We start from the raw sequence: 20,373 nt of genomic DNA on the forward strand, positions 1-20,373 counted from the left end.
ATATTACCAGACTCCAGTCAGTGATGATAAGCAAAGATAGAGTCAAGGCACAGAAAATAATTTCACATAAGTTTAAATCCTGGATATCTCTACCACCATCACCTCCCACATCGCCCAGTGGGAAAGAGTGTGCAATTTTCATATTTGAAGTATTTGAAATGAATCATTTGTGAACAATCTGCATCCCTGCAATTAATTGCTCCAGAAAGTGGTGGGATCGTTTTGAATAATGAATGAGCTTGGTAATTGCACGATCTGTTCGCAGAGGACTTGCCAATATGGAAAAAAAGGCGGGAAAGGGAGCTAAACAACATCAAAATGAATCACTGAGTACAGCATCCTCCGAAAAAGAACTGCATCAGCATTCAAGAACAGGGAGGTTGTGCCCATTGAAGTCCCCAGCAGGCATTCAAAAATATTGAAAGAGTCGGAAATCCACATGAGTCTAAGCACTGTTCCTCACATGCAGGAAAATCATTGTGAAATAAAAATGGACAAAGTCAATAAAGCTAGGTTCATCATCTTGCCTTGCCGCAGAAGCACCTAGAGTGACAAGATCTTCTTCACATGCACCCACAGCATGAACTACTGGGGAGTGCAAGAAACAACCACGTGTGAGGCCAGAGGTCAACTGCATTGGTGTCAGGGGTTGGACTCAAGGGGGAGAGATGGAGGAGGAATGGTGGAGATTCCTGACGCTGAAGGAGAAGAAGAATGCAGCACTGATTAACAGCAGGGCTTTGAAGAGTTTGAGGGAAGTCACAGCTCAGAGATAGACGAACAGAAGCATTGGGAAGTGTTAGGAGAAGGGGAGGGGAGGCAGAGGCAGACCAGCCAGCTGACTCGTTGTCACTGGAAAGTATTTCTGAACCCCCTTCTCCCAGAACTCGGCGCTCGTTAAAGAGTGCAAGAACAAAGGACCCAAAGACAATTGGCCATGAGCGGCCACCCTAAGGGGAAGTGCTGTTGCCACGAAGGAGGGAGGAGGAGCTCAGTTGGAGCAATGCATTTATCAGGGCATACTGCATTCTTTTGTGTCTCGCTGTTATGAATGAATAAACTCATTAATAAACTCTCTCTGCTTCTTGCTGCCACTGGGGAGGAATAGAATTCCCGAAGCCTTGACAACTGGTCTCCCCCTCCCAGTGATGGACCAGACTAGAAGGAGGAAGTGGCTCTTACACTGGTGTAGTGCGCACACACACACATGTTAATATTTAGTACTTAGTACTTAGCATTTCTTAGGGCTGTGCATGGACCCTCCCAATGGACCCCTGGATTGGACTAATTTGCTCTGTTCTACCCCAGGGACCATCCACCTCACATTGGATCTGTCCCTGAAGCAACTGGAGGGGGCAAGGCTAAGAGTTTTCAAATAATTTTTAAAACCCTATATTTACCCCTATTTTAAAACACAGTTCAGAGGTGGGTGGAGGATCCAATCTTGCATGGAGAATGGTATTTGCAAGGTTGCGGTGAAGTATTATCTGCCCAAAGCTGAAGGTACAGACAAGGAGATTCTGGCCCAAAATAAGAAAGTGTTTTAACATGGTTTGGCCAGTTTGTTTGTTTTAGTTGTGGAAATGGAGCACATTCTTCCCTTGCATAATATGTGCACATGCTGTTCCTGATATTGCCTGTCATTTACACGCTTAATAAATGCAACCTACGTGCCTAATTACATCACCATCACATATTTCCAGCTACACATTATTTTGCCAGCTAAACCATTTTGTATCCAACTGCACACTAAAAAAAATACACACACACCATGGGCACATTTTCACAGCACTCTTTTAAGGTTGACAGGTATTCAAATGGCAGATATGGGGTTGAGGTTTAGGGGTTTGCCTAAGGTTTGAGGCTGAGTTAAAACTTGAACCAGGAGAACTTCACAGCTAACGATCTTAACTGCACTAGTTCCCAGTTCTCACAAATAGCACAAGACAAAGTGGACAGCAATATAGGCCAAACGCTGTGCAGGTCAGCATCTATACATGCAAGGTCAACAAAAATAATGGGCTAAAGAAGAGAGGGCAGCCGTCCTGTCTCTTTGCTGTATGATATGGGCATAAAGGGGGCAATTTCTGACAATTTCATCTTATGCCGTTGGTTGGTGGGGATCAGTTGCAGTGATTTTTCCTGATATAATTTCAAGCCTTTCACAAAAATCAATGACTGTTATAAATAACATCTTCTCTCTAGTTCCTTGAAAGTTTTCTTCCTTTGAAAAAGAGACAATCTTTCTCTCCATTCTTAAGATCACTATATATGTGTGTTAATTTACAGAACTTTGAGCTTACCTTATGATTGCAAGGCGGCCTAGTGTCGTGTGTATGGGCTTCCACAGAATTTGTTTTTTGGGGGGTGAGGAGGGCTGCAAAGTAAAACCCTGAAAGCAGGGCAAGCTAGAAAAATATCGCTGGCACATTTTGCCCTTTTTCTCAGGTTCTCTCACATGCTAGAAACCTGATCTGATAAATTCTGATCTGATAATGTCCCACAGAAGGTGCTATATAATGTTCTCTTCCCCCAGGTTTTAACTGGAGTGTAGGAATCTGGGCACCACTGGTAAGATGAGCGCACAGCATTGGTGAAATTGTTCCCAGAACAAAAGAAAGGAGACTTGCAAGCATCCCAGTACAAAAGTAAACAAAACAAAACAAAACTCCCCCACCCCCCTTGCTAATATTTAATAGCTTCTTTTCTCATCAATTAGTGGGGCATGGTTTTAAAAAAAGATATGGGAGACAATTTTGGCACAGCACTAGTTAATAATGCACTTGGCATCTTGGAAGCCAGTTGACTGTCAACTTCACTGTCATATGACTCGGTCTTACCTTCTTATCGTCCTTAATAGCGTGGACCTGGCCTCATTATGGAAAGTGATGATGATGCTGGTTGGTGGCAGATCTGTGCGATAGTGCAAAGTAGTGCATCTGAATGAAGGAAGAGAGAAAAGTATTGCTCAGGTTATGGAATCGTTAAGAGCATAGCATTCAATAGATTTCCTTCCCAGTAGGGAGGTGCTAAGTGACAACTAAAACCCATCTGTGCAGCTCTGAAATTTGTGCTATTCATTCTTCATTAAAGCAATGCTATGTGAATATAGGCCCGATGAAATGAAACTGGGTTTGATGAGACAGAGGATTGCAATGTGAAAGATTATGCCATTCTTCTAAACAAGATAAAGAGCCACTGGTGAGAAGTCCACCAGCACCTGAAACCCAGGATGAAACTGTGTCACTTACAGGACACTCTGTTTGTCCTATAAGCCAACCAAGTTGTGCATCCTTGCCAATCCCACCATAAGCTTCTTTGCTCAGCCTCAGTGAAGGGTTTGGGATGGATGGAGAGGAGAGAAAAAGCTCAGTGTCGCCTATGTGTTGAAGGCTCTCCACCCCTAATTTCCACATCAACTCACCAAGTCCCATAATACACATTGCAGAGGTAGGATCACAATGAACCTCACAGGACCAAAAAAATCCTGAGACATAAGAGGTGATCTCCTATAACTACTTCGAGTGACCTTTCAAGGAATGAGCAAAACTGCTTAGGAGTAAGATAATTTTTGATTAATTATGAAACAAAAAAATTACTGGAGCACTGTTCACAATACTTATTATTTATTACCTATTACAAAGCTGTTCAGAAGTCATCATATAAAGGACGTAAACATAACCATTAATATAAAAAAATACTCTTAAAATTCCAAGAAAACTCATTAATTGCAAGAGCAGTAAGATAATATATACTATAAACTGCTAGGCAAAGCAGGGGACGAAAAAGAAAGAAAGAATTCTCCTTAAAGGCAACTTCAACAGAATCAGAACTCCAGGGCAAAAAGGCGCATCTTAAGTAATTGGAAAAACTGAAATAGTTATGAAACAGCCTGTTCCATAAAGAAGGTGCCACTGCCAAGAAGGCCCCAACTCAGGTTACTGCCCCCTGGGCTTTGCCCAAGAGCAGGGTCTCAATTTTAATGTCTGAGCTGCTATTGCTCCAAACTATCAACTTTGCAAGTTGTGTGTCACTGAGGCAGAATACATGATGTCCAGGCTGGGTTCCCAACGCCTCTGATTTTGGAAATGAAGCAGCACGTGCTGTTCACACAATGCATTTGCTGCTTCCTTATTTTATTATATTGCCTTGAGGTTGGCACCCACATACTCTCTTCTACTTTGCAGTGACATTTCATCGGTGCAGAAGGGCTGAGCCTTGGCTGGAAGATGCTAGAGTCTACCAGATACTAGGACCCAGGACATCACCTGGGTTCAAATCCCCACTGGGTGACCTTAGGCCAGTCACTGTCTCTTATCCTAACCTTCCTCACAGGGTTGTTGTGAGGATAAAACAGGGAGGGTGGGAAAGCATGTATGTGTCCACATTGAGCTCCTTGGAGGAAAAGGTGAGATGTAAAGTAAATAAATAAATTGGTTTGCCTATTCAGACTATTTTATGCCATGTTGTATGCCTTGGTTTTTGAACTGAGGTATTTATTGCTATCCATTTAATGTGTTGCAAGCCACAATCTTGTGGGAAAGTGAAAGACAATTAAACAGATGGACAATTGTGATGACATAACATTTATGTAATGATTCACAGATAGGTTGCAGAGTTCTGGGTCCAACATTCTGCGGGAATATACACACCTTATCCCCACCACAACTTATGTCTTTTCATCTGGAGCTTCACAGAGTCATTCTCGCCCTGACCTAAGATAAATAATTGGCCACTCCATTGTATCCATATCCAGTGGTGTCTGCTGTTTGTTCTTTGATGTGAATGCTTTATTGTAAACGGTGAATTACATGTTAACCGCACAGATGGAAACCGAGCTCTTAATGACATTCTGAATATACAAGCAACACTTCCTTGCCTTTCTCCCTCTGTGATATGCACAGTCTTGTGGCAACCCATTCAATAGGCAGGGGAACCTTTGTAGACAGATCTTTCAGATGCTTTGCCTTTCATCACACAAAAAGGGTTTTCCTCAAAGCCTTCAACACTAATTGGTTCCTCTTTTCCAAAAAAAAGCAGGGGGGGGGGAGCTCTTTAGACTTCACTAAACCTAACTAAAGTATGGTGGAAAACCGTGTGCAAACTGAACTTCTTCCTCTTCCATGTATCTGGAATAACATGCATTGAGAGGTAGCCTGGCTCCCAGATGGAGCTGCCAAAAGATGGTGGGAAAATCTAGAGACAGGCAGTTAGTGTTGTATTTATGTCAAAGAGATTAATAACCATAAAACTTTTAGAAAACATCTGAAGGCAGCCCTGTATAGGGAGGGTTTTTTTAATGTTTGATGTTCTATTATGTTTTTTATATCTGTTGGAAGCTTCCCAAAGTGTCTGGGGCAATCGAGTAGGGTACAAATAAAACAAATGATGATGATGATGATGAAGTAAGAGGCACTGCCTCTAACAATTCCCCCAACAATGAAGTTATGTCATTGAGTAAACCACCTCTTGCTTGAGGATTTGAAGGTCACTACAGAAATCTGAGGCCACATTTTAATCTGAAATAAACAGCAGCTTTAGCATTTAATTCTGGATTCCAAAGCTTACAATCCAACTTGGGAATCCAAAAAGCATGAAATCTTCCATTTGGCCTTACATCCAGCCTTTCGTGAGCTGGGAAGACCAATGTCGCTATGCTAATTCAAAGCTTGATGCAACATACTCTAGCTGTTTGGCTAAAGTCACTTTTCCATAGACCTGGAATTAGAAACCAATGTTTGAAAGTTTGGGCGATCGGGGTAGAACAAAGGGTTAGGCAGGGGGAGGAATGCAGGGTAGGGAAAGCATGGATTGGCTCTACTAGTGCATCCAACAGGGCCCCAAACCTGTGGTTGCCATAAGGTTACCAGAAGTCCCCGTTTCCCGGGGACAGTCCCCAGATTTACAAATCAGTCCCCATACAAAATCCATTGAAGTTGAAAAGTGCCCCCTGATTCATTTGGGAGCCCCACTCCCAAATAAATGGGACAGTAAATGATAGTGACACTACTGACAGGAGTGCAGTGGCATGGCACCAACTCACTGTACCAGTTGCTCCTTGGTTATAAATCCAGTATTTGCCACGGCCACTTTTTATAGCTCATAATAACCAACGGTATAGGTGCTCCCGAGGAAGAGTCAAGAGTGGGTTGAAACAGGAGAGGAATAGGTGACCTGCCCCTCTGCGTTCCTCAGCAACGTATTTGAGAGGAATATAGGACATGCTGTTTGACTGCAATCAGTTTTTACAGGCTGAGTTTAAGAATTTCCTTTCTAAGTCAGAGTGAACATCCATCTAGTCTAGAAATTTGCCGCCCAGATGGCCTAGCTGGTTGCCCCTGAAATGCTCACAAGCAAAGCATGGAGGAGATGCTCTGCTTCCTAGTTTATTCCAAGCATCTAGTAATCAGTGATATACAGCCTCTGACTGTGGAGCTTAATAGTCATATAGCTGTTGATAGACCTGTCTTCTTTCATGAGTTTGATCATAACTTTTTAAAAGGCCAACACAGCTTCTTGTGACAATAAATTCATGATAAGTTCATGATGTGTTACATGAAGATATATTGCTCCCTTCTGACAATCAATTAGTTTAGATCCAAATAAAGTCGCTAGCTTTTTTTATACCAAATTTATGCCTCTCTCTACTCAAGCGCTTGTCACATCTATGATTCCAAAAGTATATTAGGGCATTGGCAACTGGCACACCTCAAGACAGACCGTGCCCCTCTGGGTAGTATAAGAGCAATCACTATTTAATACAGACAGACAGACATTCACTATCTTAGTTGTTTTGTTTGCTGGATTCTCTTCCACCTAAACAGCCAGTGTAGCATACTGGTTAGAGTGTTGAACTGGGACCTCGGAGACCAGGATTCAAATCCTCCCTCAGTCACGAAGGCCTTGCTTAACCTACTGCGCAGGGTTGCTGTTGGAAGAACAACAGGGATCATTTAGTATGTGACTTAAACAGTCCATTTTTTCACCGGTCTCACTGACAGCAGATTCTGGCTTAGAGGTTCTAGTCAGTGGGAGGTTAGCTGTTAGTGAGGAAGATGGTTGAGATTTGACAGTTTTCAACTATTTCAAGCAACCGCCAATCCTGAAGAGAGTGACGAGAGGCAATACTTTATGTTGACAATTGCCTTATATATTACAGCGAAGTAAAACTAGGACAGAAGGACTGAAGCCCAAACTCACTGAGGTCTGCATTTGTGAGTTTGTTAGGGCTGTTCTGTAGCCATTTTGAAACAGCAAAATAAACTAGTTAATCTCTGGAATTCATTAAACAATCAGATAAAGGGATGCTATGGTTATGGGAGGGAGACAGTGGCAGCTGTGGAATGGACAGGGAGAAATGTTGCTGGGAAACCTCTCTGAGAAGGAGCAAGTGGCTAATTTAACAACTCTGACTGTCTAACTTTAATGCCTCCACAAAGAGGGCCAGCTCCAAGTTTGAAGTGACCTCCTACATCATCATTGGCCCCCTCTGGGAGGCACAGTTGGTGACAGGCACCAATAGCAGCAATGGCATTCCAGTCAGCACCAAATGACAACCCCCCCATTTAAATTTTCTACAATGCCCCTGATGAAGTACCACTCAGCGGCATTGTGGGAAATTTATGGGGTGGCTCCTCAGACCTAGATACCTTGCACTGATTGGATGAGCCAGCAGACTCTGGCAGCTATTCAAAGATGCCATGTTCTGATGCCAAACCTGCCCGCAAACCTAACTGCTCAATTCTAAAAAGATAAAAATAAAGTTCACAGTGGAAAGCCCCATCATTTGCACATGTGCCTGTTAAAAAAGCCTGCCTACCTTCCCATCCTAAGGGTTTTCTGCTTTGTGCGTCTGTGTATGGAATTCCAGGCATTTTCTTGGAAATTGGAAAGCTTTTGGAGCATCAGACTCAAATATCCTTTTTAATTGAGCCAGCCTTTTCTGTCAATATTGACTCTAGCAGGGCAGAAGGAATCGCCCAGAGTTTACTCTCATGTTTGATTTATGCTGTACGCACAGGTTAAAAAAATTGTAAAACAGGAGATATAAAAGCAGAAATCTCAGAGGAGACCTCTAATTGTTTTCCGTTGTGTGTGGTTATAATCCAGCACAATAATGCGGAGGCAAGCCGTGCATTCTGTGTGGAGTGAGAAAGCACAGCAAATTATGGTCAGAGGAGCCTTAAAGATTAGGCAAAACCTCACAGTGTCTCAGGAATTGCAATGAAAGGCTTTGCTCAGACATATTTATAGAACAAGGAACCACGGACAGGCACATTAAGACTTCTCATTAACTGACTTGCTCTGCAATATTTCAGAGGAGGATGTCAATGGGATTTAACAAGCCTAACTGTGTACAGGACTGCAGATCAGGTGAAGTCACCGTGACTTGGCCAGAGTGACGCAATGCCTGTGGCTTAAACAATTTTAGAAGTTAGCAGAAGTTATAGTCCCATTGTCTTTCAATACAGTTGTTGCCTTTCCTATGAATCGAGAATATCCAATCTCCTTAGAAATCTATCAGGGTATTTAGAGTGTGTGTGTGTGTGTGTGTGTGTGTGTGTGTGTGTGTGTATCTCACCTTACCTTCCTAAAAAGAGTCCTATTGGATCAGGTGACAGGTGCATCTAGCCCTGCATCCTGTTCTTACTACCAAATGTCTATGGGATGTCCACAAGGAGGACCTGAGCACAACAGCACTCTCCCTACTTGGGATTCCCAGCCTCCCAGCAACCAAGCCAACAGTGGAAGCAGAACATAGCTAGCAAAGCCAGTTGCCACAGACAGTCTTATCAACCATGAATTTGCCAGATCCTCTTTTAAACCCATCCAAGCTGGTGACCAATGCTAGTTCTTGTGGGAGAGTGCAATCGTGTCGTTGAAATTCTACTCAATTGCAGGATTAAAAAAAAAAAAAAGACCAGAGGCAATTAATATTTCATACAGCAGAGCTTTACTGCTACTGAAGGCAAACGAGCATAATGGTCGCAAATCCACTGTATTCAGGATTGGCACTATCCATGAGAAATCCAGTTGCAGCAGACTTAACTTAAACTTACAATAACTTATAATAAGTCTACAACTTAACGCTGAGCATACTATGTACAGAACACCACACCAGAAGAAAGAGGGATAGAAAGTGAAAGTGAAACCCAGGCTCCTTCTGGCCTTATTCTGATAGTCAGCATGACCTTGACAGAAGAGATAAGAGAACCAGTTCAAGCCAGCTGTACTCAGCTTCTATGAAGGTATAACCCAAACATCATGAACCTTCTGCTTGTTTCTTTCACACAGAGAAGCTTCCATAACCCTTTTGAATTAATTAGAATAGGAGAAAAATATGGAGACAATTGGAAATTGCAGAGTTTGGAGAAAATGAAGGATAAGGTGCGAGACTGGTTACATTATGCTCAGATTAAAGAAGTTTTTAAAAATGACAAAAAGTTAGGGTTCCAGATGGAGAAATCGAAGTTAGAAACAGAATTGTTAGAACCAAAGACTAAGGTACTATCCAGAATGTATAACTTGCTGTTAAGGAATACACAAGCCGAAATGGTTAAATCGGCTATGATAAAATGGGCACAGGACATTGGGCATAACATTATGTTTGAGGACTGGGAAAGGTTGTGGACCACTGGGCTGAACTTCACCGCATGTAATGCTCTGAAGGAAAATGTAATGAAAATGATATATAGATGGTACATGACCCCAGTTAAACTTGCCAAAATATACCATTCGTCTGATAATAAATGTTGGAAATGTAAAGAAAATGAAGGAACATTCTTTCACCTCTGGTGGACATGCCCTAAGGTGAAGGTCTTCTGGGAAATGATATATAGTGAGCTAAAAAAGGTATTTAAGTATACCTTCACTAAGAAACCAGAGGCCTTCCTTCTGGGTATTGTCGGCCAGAAGGTGCTAAAGAAGGACCGAACATTCTTTATGTATGCAACAATGGCAGCAAGGATACTCATCACAAAAAACTGGAAAACTCAAGATCTACCCACACTGGAAGAGTGGCAGATGCAGCTGATGGACTATATGCAACTGGCCGAGATGACTGGCAGAATCCGTGATCTGGGAGAAGAGAAGATGGAGGAAGACTGGGAGAAATTCAAGATGTATCTACAAAAACATTGTAATTTGGTTGAATGTTAAGAAGGATGCTAGATTATAAAAAATTGGCCACTACTAAATTAGATTTAAATTTGATGATAAGTGAGACTAAAAGAAAATATAAAAAATTTTTAGAAGAAGTGCTAGATTATATTTGAATGAGTGGACATGAGATTGTAAACAAGTTGATAATTTGTTTGGAAAAAACTTTTAACGATGTAAATGGGAGCGGGAGACGCGAGGGAGTCCAAAGAAGTGATGAAATTATGTTTGTGACAGAAGTAAGATTGTTTATTGTTTGTGCATTTATATTTAAAAACTTTAATAAATATTTATTTAAAAAAAATGAATTAATTAGAATAGGAAAGATCTCTATACATCAGATCAATACTTTCTGCACTAAGAAATGCAAACTGTGTGCCATGTGAAGTAGTACCTTCTTTTATCTATCCTGAACCTTCCAATATTCTGCATCATCGTATGTCTACAAGTTCTAGTGTCATGAAAGAGAGAGAGAAACTTTTCTCTGTTTACTTTCTCTACACCGCACACAACTTTATACACAGTTTCATCCTTGACGGTAGTCTGCTTGGCTTTTTTATTGCGGCTTTAGAGTTTGCAAGCGTATTTTAAGCTGTGTTTTATTATTACATTATTGTTGCTTCTAATGTATTATGTAAGCTGCCTAGGGAAATAGTTCAAGAATGTTAAAAATAAAGAACACACCCAATCCATGCGCAGCACTCAACCCACATTTAATGTACAAAACCGCCTAAGTCAGAAATCAAAGCACTGTAGGCAAAACTGTGCATTAAATGTTGGTTGAGCTACAAATTGGATGTGCGCTGAAGCAATCAGCACCGCTTTGGCGCATGGCAAAGGCTTTGTGGACTCACTTGGCCTACAATTTACACCAGGCCACTCTCGTAATTTGACCTGCACATTGTTCTATGTTTGTAGGGTCTAAATGGCTCACGACTTGCTCACTGCAAGCCAGTCTGCCACCTATATCCACCTATTCCCAAGCAAACTTACCTTTGCAAGGCGGGAGAGGGGCTGGCTGCAGGGAGAGCTGGCGGATGTCAGCAGAGCTCTTGCAACCCCATCCACAGATACTCCCAGAGTATCCTATTGCCCCGGGGAATGCACACACAAACTGAAGCACCCAATGCCTTCCAGCTCCTTGCCGGTTTATTAATATAGTACTATAGCAGTATTATATAAAGTAGTATTATATAAAAGAGCTGTGAAAATAAATAATTCAAGGGAAAGGGGAAATTAAAAAGTGGGGATTGGAGAAAACAGAATTAAGGGGAAAGGGGGTCCTGCAACAATGCACTTATAACACACTTCTTTTATAAATGAGAACTTGAGCTAGGCAGAAAAGAGCTGCGTTGAATGCCACATGCGGATAAGGACAAGGCATAGGAGAGCAATGCTCTTACCAACACTGCTGGCTCCCCTGCCCATTGGACTTTTCCCCAATTACTTCCTGCATTGCCGAGAATGTAATATTAAATAAAGATATTATTGAGAAAAGCAGTGCCAGGGAAATAAATAATTCAAAGTGGAATGGGGGGTATGTGTGTGAGATAATAGAAATATTGGGGGAGGGGAGTATTGTTGAAAGAAGGCCCTAAGGAGCAAGAGGTGGGGGAAGAGAGCCCTGAAATCATAACACACACCATTCCCATGTGCCAAATTAATCTCAAAAGAAAAGAAAAAATCAGATCAGATTTGAAAAAGGGGGAAAAGAAAACATCAGATATGACGGCTCTGTATATTCTGCACCAAACTTCCAGAAAATTGCTTTCTCACTGCTATTGATATACAATTATGCTCTAAATGCTCCCAGATGTGTGCCCTGCTATCTTCTTTGTACGTAGCATCAAAAAGGGTCTCCTTCCAAAAAAGAGAGGGAGGGAGGGAGGGAGGGAGAGAGAGAGGTAGGTATTGGCGTACTGATAGAGACAGAAGATCCCAGCCACTAATACATCAATTATGTTGAGAGTTGAGAGCCAGCTAGTGCAGAATTGGATTTTCTATATACCTGCTGCTACCTCAAACGCAAAGAACGCTCCGTTACTCAAGTCATGCCCAGTAGCTGGGACGGGTTCACTCCTCACCTTCCCTGCCCTGGGAAGAGCTCAGCAGTCTGGCAGCAGGGGATAACAAATTATGCGAGAACAGGGAGGCGAAAGGGTGCAGAAAAGGGCAGCAGAAATGAACAGGGGCTCGAGCAGCTCTCTGATTTTGTTTATTTTGTTTGCTTATTATATTTGTGTATTGCGCTTCATCAGAGCAGTTCACAGCATGAAAATACAAAAAGAAACACAAAATACATAATAAAAACAAGATGAGGAAAGGATTACCACACGGGGCCTTTCCATTTTAGAAAAACGTTGGGGGGGGGGGAATTCTCCCACGCTCGTAGTATTAGAACTTGAGGTCACCCAATGATGCTGAATTGACATGGAGTCATGGAGGATATGGAGTCATGGAGGACTACTCATGGCTAATGAATATCCCCCCCCCCCCACTGTCGGAGGCAGTATGCCTCTGAATGCTAGGTGCTGGAAACTATGGAAGGGAGGCTCATTGAATATAACAAGTGAATAACTCAACCAACCTGAGAAAGTGGAGTACAGGTCTGCCCGGGCAACATTTTAAAGACGCTGTAGAAATGTGAGGTCTAGCTAGTAGCACTGAAATCTGATGCGCCATTAGTGGTCCAAGTGACACATTGAAAGGAAATCCTTCAAAACATGAAACTCACGTATAAAGGGAATTTGACGCCACTAGGCAAGCTCATTGGATCAATAAGTTTATCACTTAAGAAGATGGGGCCAAAATGCTCTTTATGGCTTCTCCTAAACAACCCCTGCCCATTAACCACCCCACCACTTGAAAAGGCACATTGCCGTTGAAGCTGTTGACAAGCGGTTTTTTGGCACTCACTTGGATAATAAAACCACAGCTTGGAAAACATTAAATTCAGCATGTCCAGAATTATTCTGTGTGACAATTACATCTGGGGTAATTTCAATTTAATACCTCACTGCGAGTGAAAATTGCAGCATGCAGCCCTAAAATTGCTGTAATAATGAAAATAAACCCACTAAGAGCTGCCTCTGCTACCTCGGGCTGTCACTGGATAAATGTTTTCTGCTGCTTATGGTATTTCATAGGTCACCAAATTGCCAACACTTTTTTTTTCTTTTTTACAAAACCAATAAAAGTTCAACTTCCCTCCCCTCCTCCCCATCCCCATACCCAATTGTTCTTTCACAAAAAGAGGCAATTCCAGTACACAGTGCTCCAGACCGCAGCTGGAGATTTGTTTTTGAGCTTCATGCTTTGAAATCTTATAGTAGAACAGGGATGGAGAACCTGTGTCTCTCCAGATGTGGCTGGACTCCAACTCCCATCACCCCCTGACCATGCTGGCTGGGGCTGATGGGAGTTGAAGTCCAACAACATCTGGAGGGACAGAGGTTTCCCCACCACTGCACAACGAAGGTGCATTGTACAACATTTTCACATTCTTGGATCTCACTGTGGAACGACATCTTTACTACTTGTATGGAGGAACTTCAACAGCAGGAAGAGAAGGTTGAGGGTGCTGATTCAAGGAATAATTCTTCAAGAGAGCTCATTCCAGCTGACTCTCAGAGCCATTTTTGATGTCTTTAAGTCGTCGACACGTGGCCTTTCCATTTGATTTGTCTGAAGTATTTATTTCCCAGCAAAGATACATCTGAAATTAAACTTTCCTCAAATATGCCAGCCTTTCCAAATGGCACTGGGCATTTGAGTATACAACCTTACATGGGGGAAGCTCTCCATGAACTTTATCACAGCAACTTCTTCAATCTTAGAGGCAAGAAAAATGTTGTTTTTCACAACTGGAGAAGCTGCAAACCACATTAGCTCACAATGACTCCAGCTATACAACGACTTATATGACGAAACACTTGCGGACAAAATCAAATTCAGGACTTCCCAATCCAGTGTTCTTAACTCTCCTAAGTAAGAACATTTTCCTATTACCTAGTTTAATACCGAGTTTCTTTTAAGTGTGGATTTCCACTGCAACTAATATTGCCAGCTGGGTGCTACTTCTTACATTTTACTTCATGAGATGAAAATTCCCTTGTGGGTCTCTCTAGTCAGTTAACAAAATTCAGCAAAAATAAAGAAAATAATGAGAACACTAAACAAAAATAATTCCAGGAGGGCTCGCTGTTGGAAGCCAGGGAGAGAGGTAGGAAGTTGGGCAGATTGCAGCGTAGGCCTGCAACCATCTCCCCTAGCGTTTTATTTCCAATCCAAAATAATTTACACTAGGAAAAAAGGAAAGAAAAACATCCCTGAAATAGATGCCTCTTTATATAACTCTATTTCAAGTACACCTTCTCATTTAGTGAGGAAAAGGAAATGTGCCTTATTCAATCCATATTGCAGGTTAGCTGGCCTGGTGAGCAATATAATTTCAAACGAGGGACACATCCAGAGATATTTCAGCTATTTTAGATCTTTCTGTTTACTTACGTAATTCTTGTTTTGTGGTTTTGGCAGAATCATGAAGCAAAGACTACTGATTAGGGGAAAGAGAAGGGTTGCAGAGCTCTTTCATCCTGGTTGCTATTTAGATGCCCTTGTATGCCAGTGCCCTCATTATTACATTATTGTTTTAGTTCTTTGGTGGGTGGTTCAGTTTCAAAGACTGGCAAATTGCAGTTGCCTAATTACCTTTCTTTCTTTCTCTTTCTTTCTTTCTTTCTTTCTTTCTTTCTTTCTTTCTTTCTCCCTTCCCCTCTCTCTCCCCCTCCCCTCCCACACTTTCCCATGTTGGCTGAGGCTGACAAGAGTTGTAGTTCAATACACCTGGAAGGCACCAGGTTGGGGAAGACTGGTACAGAACCAGTGACACCATATCCCCAGAATCCGCATACAATCAAGTCTCTCTCTCTCTCTCTCTCTCTCTCTCTCTCTCTCTGCCTTGTTAACTTTCTTTAAGAGATTATTATCATTCTCTTTCCCCCTCCCTCCCCACTCGCCTCATTCCTGCTCATTATTCCTTTCTGCTTCAACAACACTTGCTTGCCAGCAGCTCTGCTTTTGCATTTTTAGCATTCTCCGTGCGTACCCAACACTCCTTCACACAGCCAGAATCACACAAGAGTGTTCTGCACATATGCCTTCCAAGCAGGCCTCCACGTCTGCAGAATCACATCAGAGAAGCCCCCCCCCCCCCACTCTGCACAAGAAGAATCTCAGGTACATTGAGCCTGTGTGGAATAGAGGTTAAAGCATGGGTAGGCAACCTAAGGCCTGGGGGCCGGATGCAGCCCAATCGCCTTCTAAATCTGGCCCGCAGACAGTCCAGGAATCAGCGTGTTTTTACATGAGTAGAATGTGTCCTTTTATTTAAAATGCATCTCTGGGTTACTTGTGGGGCCTGCCTGGTGTTTTTACATGAGTAGAATGTGTGCTTTTATTTAAAATGTATCTCTGGCTTATTTGTAGGGCATAAGAATTCATTCTCCCCCCCCCCTTCAAAATATAGTCCAGCCCCCCACAAGGTCTGAGGGACAGTGGACCGGCCCCCTGCTGAAAAAGTTTGCTGACCCCTGGGTTAGAGTGTGGCATAGAGGGAGAGCAGGGTTCCAACCCCCACTCGGCCTTCATGCTCACTGGGTAACCTTGGACCAGTCATTGCCTCTCAGCCTAAACTACCTCGCAGGGTTGTTGTGGTGGTTAAATGAAGAAGGGGCAAACCATGAATGCCACTTTGAGCTCCGTGGAGCAAAAGGTGGGATATAACAACAACAACAACAACAACAACAATTTATTATTTATACCCTGCCCATCTGGCTGGGTTTCACCAGCCACTCTGGGTTGCTTCCAACAAAATATTAAAACACAGTCGTGCGTCAAACATTAAAAGCTTCCCGAAACAGGGCTGCCTTCAGATGTAATACGAGTAGAGATGGGAAACTTCAAGCCTGTTCTACCTGTGATGGAAATGTGGCACTCAAAATCTACCTAGCCTCTCTGCAAGCCGCATTCCACACCAGCCCAGTTTTGCCATCTCCTTTTGTGTTTTTGCCTGGCTGGAATATGTCACTGAAATCTGATAACGGAATTTGTTTGCCTGGATGCAGGATAGAGCTGGAGGTATGCAGAAACTAGCCTGCTGTACAAAGGTATAATTCATATTTGCTGTTCTGCCCACATTTGCCTTTGACCCTGTCAGAGCCAGTGTCACCAACTGGACTCATCCACTTCAGCCCCGACAGGGCTAGGCGAGCTGGGTAGCACTTCCAGAGATCACCTTTTACACAGGAACAGGTCGAAGTGCTGTGGACTCACAGCCTGGAGATGTGAGCACCGGATTCACTTCCACAAGAAGACAGTCGTCGCGCAGCAGAGTATAGCAGAGCATAAACAACTTGGAGAGCAGCTCTGTAGAATATCTTCTTTATTCTATCTACAACTATAATACACAACTATATACAGAGCTAAATGAGGTCTAAACGAAAATGCTGAACTGCACTGAGTGTCTGCAGCTGCTCTTAGCAGCAACCTTATCTTAACACACGATCTCTCTCTAACACTCAGTCTCTCTCTCTCTGACTCTTAGTCTCTCTCTCTCACTTTGATGTGAGGCTGGAGCAGAATAAGTAGAGAGCAGAAACCGCCCCCTCCTCTCTGGAGAATCAGCAGAGAACATCAGCAGATTCTTGGATATGGGAGGGGTGAAATCTCCTCATTCCACACCCCAAAAGTTTGCCCAGAAAAGAATGTAGTCCTCAGAATGAAATTGGTTCCCCCATTCCTGGTGAGAATCTCTTTATCCACCTATGGAGCCTGTCAAAGGTGCTCACTTTTGTGCTCCAGCTAAGGGTTTTTATCCATGGGACAATGGGCAGGTATGAAATACATCATTGATTCACATTAAAGGCAATCTGTGGGCAATGGTTTCAGGGTTAAAGCCCCCAGAACCTCTGATAACACCTATCAATTCTCCGGAGAGATTGGCATCAGTATTTCAATAAGCAGGGCTTCAAAACTCCAGTCGATAGATCTGAAGCCTCAGTGATTCTTGCAATGGAATAAACATTATAAGAAGACTTATGGAGATGGGGACTAAAATACCTTTGGTTTATTCTGGAATAAAAAAAATGTCATAGGTTGAGAATGAGTATCTCAGAAAATGCGTATCAGGAGCCAGGTGCTCTATAGCCCTGTTAAAACTAAAACTAACAAGTGGGCCCTGCAATACAATCTTGCACCTTGGAATATTCCTCCTCAGGATATTCCGTTCCATTCTCCCTCCCATCCCCTGACTCGGCATGTCATACTCATTTTATTTCCTCAGTCTTCGTTGGTCTGGGGGTTTTCTGCTTGTTTTTAGGGGGAGCATTCCTACCCCTAAACATTTTTTTACTTCGCCAAGCTTCCGGATGCTACCTAGAATCATAGAATCATAGAATAGAATCATAGAATCATAGAGTTGGAAGAGAGCACAAGGGCCATCGAGTCCAACCCCCTGTCAAGCAGGAAATACCATCAGAGCACTCCTGACATATGGTTGTCAAGCCTCTGCTTAAAGACCTCCAAAGAAGGAGACTCCACCACACTCCTTGGCAGCAAATTCCACTGTCGAACAGCTCTTACTGTCAGGAAGTTCTTCCTAATGTTTAGGTTGAATCTTCTTTCTTGTAGTTTGGATCCATTGCTCCGTGTCCGCTTCTTGGAGCAGCAGAAAACAACCTTTCTCCCTCCTCTATGTGACATCCTTTTATATATTTGAACATGGCTATCATATCACCCCTTAACCTCCTCTTCTCTTTAACCTGTCAGGGTTCAACAATAGCCAGACCTGGAACATGGGGTCTCCTCAGAAAATGAGCAGGAGGTGGAGGACACAAACATGCAGGGACCATGCACATCACCAGGTCAGCTGATTCTCAAATCTTCAGATGCCCAGGCCAAAGCGCTGCACAAAATAGTGAGCAGAAAGGTCACCTGGTAGCACTATGATGACATCATTGTGATGTCAGGTGACTGGTAGGTGGGCAGCTCTGTCCACCTGTCAAAGTTGGCCCATGAGGGGTGAGGGAGATAACAACCTGGCCTGCTGACCTAGAACCATTCCTCGTCTTTGCTCTAAATTATGTCCATAGTCGGGAGGCAAAACTAGGCTTTATTTCACCTGGTCAAAGATCTAGTTTGGCCACACGCATTTGTGTACACACACACATGGGCTGGGAGCCTCAATGGCTTCACCCAGGGCAAAAAAAACCAGCTAGCCCTCACATAGCTATGGCACTGCTGTACTCTAATCATGCAGCAGTGGCCAACAGAAATTGCTGTAACTTTGCTGAACTCAGGAAACCAGAAGAAAAAGTAAAAAAGAAAAGAAGAGAGCTCTGTTGTATACTGAGAGCAACCCTCATAATGTGAGTCATCCCTCCCCTTTCTCCCATCCATGTGTGACCAAGAGAGACATCTCTACTGAACTGGCATGACGTTTTCTTTACAAACACACACACACACACACACACACACACACAACCACATGTCATCTGGAGTTGAACATGAGATGGCTAGGTAGAGAACTGCATAGTGCCATAATTTGTATCCTTAAGGTTAAAAGGAGTTTTCACCTTCTCACCCCTTGCTTTTTCCTGTTAGACCTATTGCAGTCGTTAAGAGTCGTCAACAGGCTCATCGCAGCTATCTGCCAATCACCCATTCCCACCACCCTTCTGAGTAATACCCCTCCCCACCTTCTCACTATATAGAAAGGTCCGGTGACTTCTGTTTCAGTGTATCTGAAGAAGTGTGCATGCACACGAAAGCTCATACCTAGAACTAACTCAGTTGGTCTTTAAGGTGCTACTGGAAGGAATTTTTTTATTTTGTTTTGACCATGGCAGACCAACACGGCTACCTATCTGTAACTGTTAAAAGGAGTTGGCAGTCAAGAACAGCAGGAAGCACAATATTTTCCAGTCCACAAAGAGAAGTGTGGTGTCCCACCACAGAACCCATCTGAATCAGCCGCACGCTGAGTAAAGGTAAAAATATGTCTTCATTGAAATAAATGGTTTACAAGCTCCATACAGAGAGTTACCAACAACCTTCCCCTTCCTTTCTGTGTGGCGCTTAAGGGAGGCTGAATCTTGGATTTGTCCCTTAGACCAGGGGTGGGCAGCTTCTGCATACTTAGGCGAGGAAACAATGTCTTCACCTGAGAGTAGCCAAGAGCTGGAAGTGCAATTCCCCTCCGGAGAAAAGGACCTTTGCATACTTGCAAGTGGTCTGGCTCATTCAAATGAAAAAGAAGATGGCACTATAACTGCAATACGTAAGAGATTCACAGTTGTGGAGCACGCTGCACTCAAGCATAGCCAGAGTTTGGATTGCATGCAAGATATAAAAGCGAAATGTAACATTATCATTTTTATTTTCCTTACAAGTGAAATGGTGGTTATTTTTAAAACCACATATTAAAACTTGGCAGGAGCACCAGGGATCCAGACTGAATTGCTCTAGAGGCTGGATCTGAGCCTGGGCTGCAAGTTGGCCAGTGATTATCGTTCAAATCATTTGATTTGATTTGATTTTGATCGTTGTTGTTTAGTTGTTTAGTCGTGTCCGACTCTTCGTGACCCCATGGACCAGAGCACGCCAGGCACTCCTGTCTTCCACTGCCTCCCACAGTTTCATCAAATTCATGTTGGTAGTTTCAAGAACACTGTCCAACCATCTTGTCCTCTGTCGTCCCCTTCTCCTTGTGCCCTCAATCTTTCCCAACATCTAGGTCTTTTCCAGGGAGTCTTCTCATGATATGGCCAGAATACTGGAGTCTCAGCTTCAGGATCTGTCCTTCCAGTGAGCACTTAGGGCTGATTTCCTTCAGAATGGATTGGTTTGATCTTCTTGCAGTCCATGTTACTCTCAAGAGTCTCCTCCAGCACCATAATTCAAAAGCATCAATTCTTCAGCGATCAGCCTTCTTTATGGTCCAGCTCTCACTTCCATACATCACTACTGGGAAAACCAGTGATTATTAGACCATGCATATAATGTCGAGGGGCCATTTGCAGGGATTGTCCATTCACCCCTTACCTTAACTATGCTGGGAGCTGGAGGAGGCTGAATAAGCGATAAGCAAAGACTACGTCTAGGAGAAGTGTGGTAGGGATCTGATGGCATGAAAATGGCCACAAAAGTCAAGAGTTT

General features: G+C 43.0%; 1 protein-coding gene across 1 annotated transcript in view; it reads right to left on the reverse strand.

Moving 5' to 3' along the window:
• Nucleotides 1–20,373, reverse strand: part of GALNT14 (polypeptide N-acetylgalactosaminyltransferase 14) — a 250,683-nt gene that overhangs the window by 81,540 nt on the left and 148,770 nt on the right. The window contains exon 3 of the mRNA XM_081854181.1: nucleotides 2,841–2,939. Within this exon, the coding sequence (XP_081710307.1) occupies nucleotides 2,841–2,939 (99 nt within the window). The remainder of the gene's footprint in view (nucleotides 1–2,840; nucleotides 2,940–20,373) is intronic.

The sequence above is a fragment of the Podarcis erhardii genome (assembly GCF_964252035.2).
Source record: "Podarcis erhardii genome assembly, chromosome: 3".
Taxonomy (NCBI): Eukaryota; Metazoa; Chordata; class Lepidosauria; order Squamata; family Lacertidae; genus Podarcis; species Podarcis erhardii.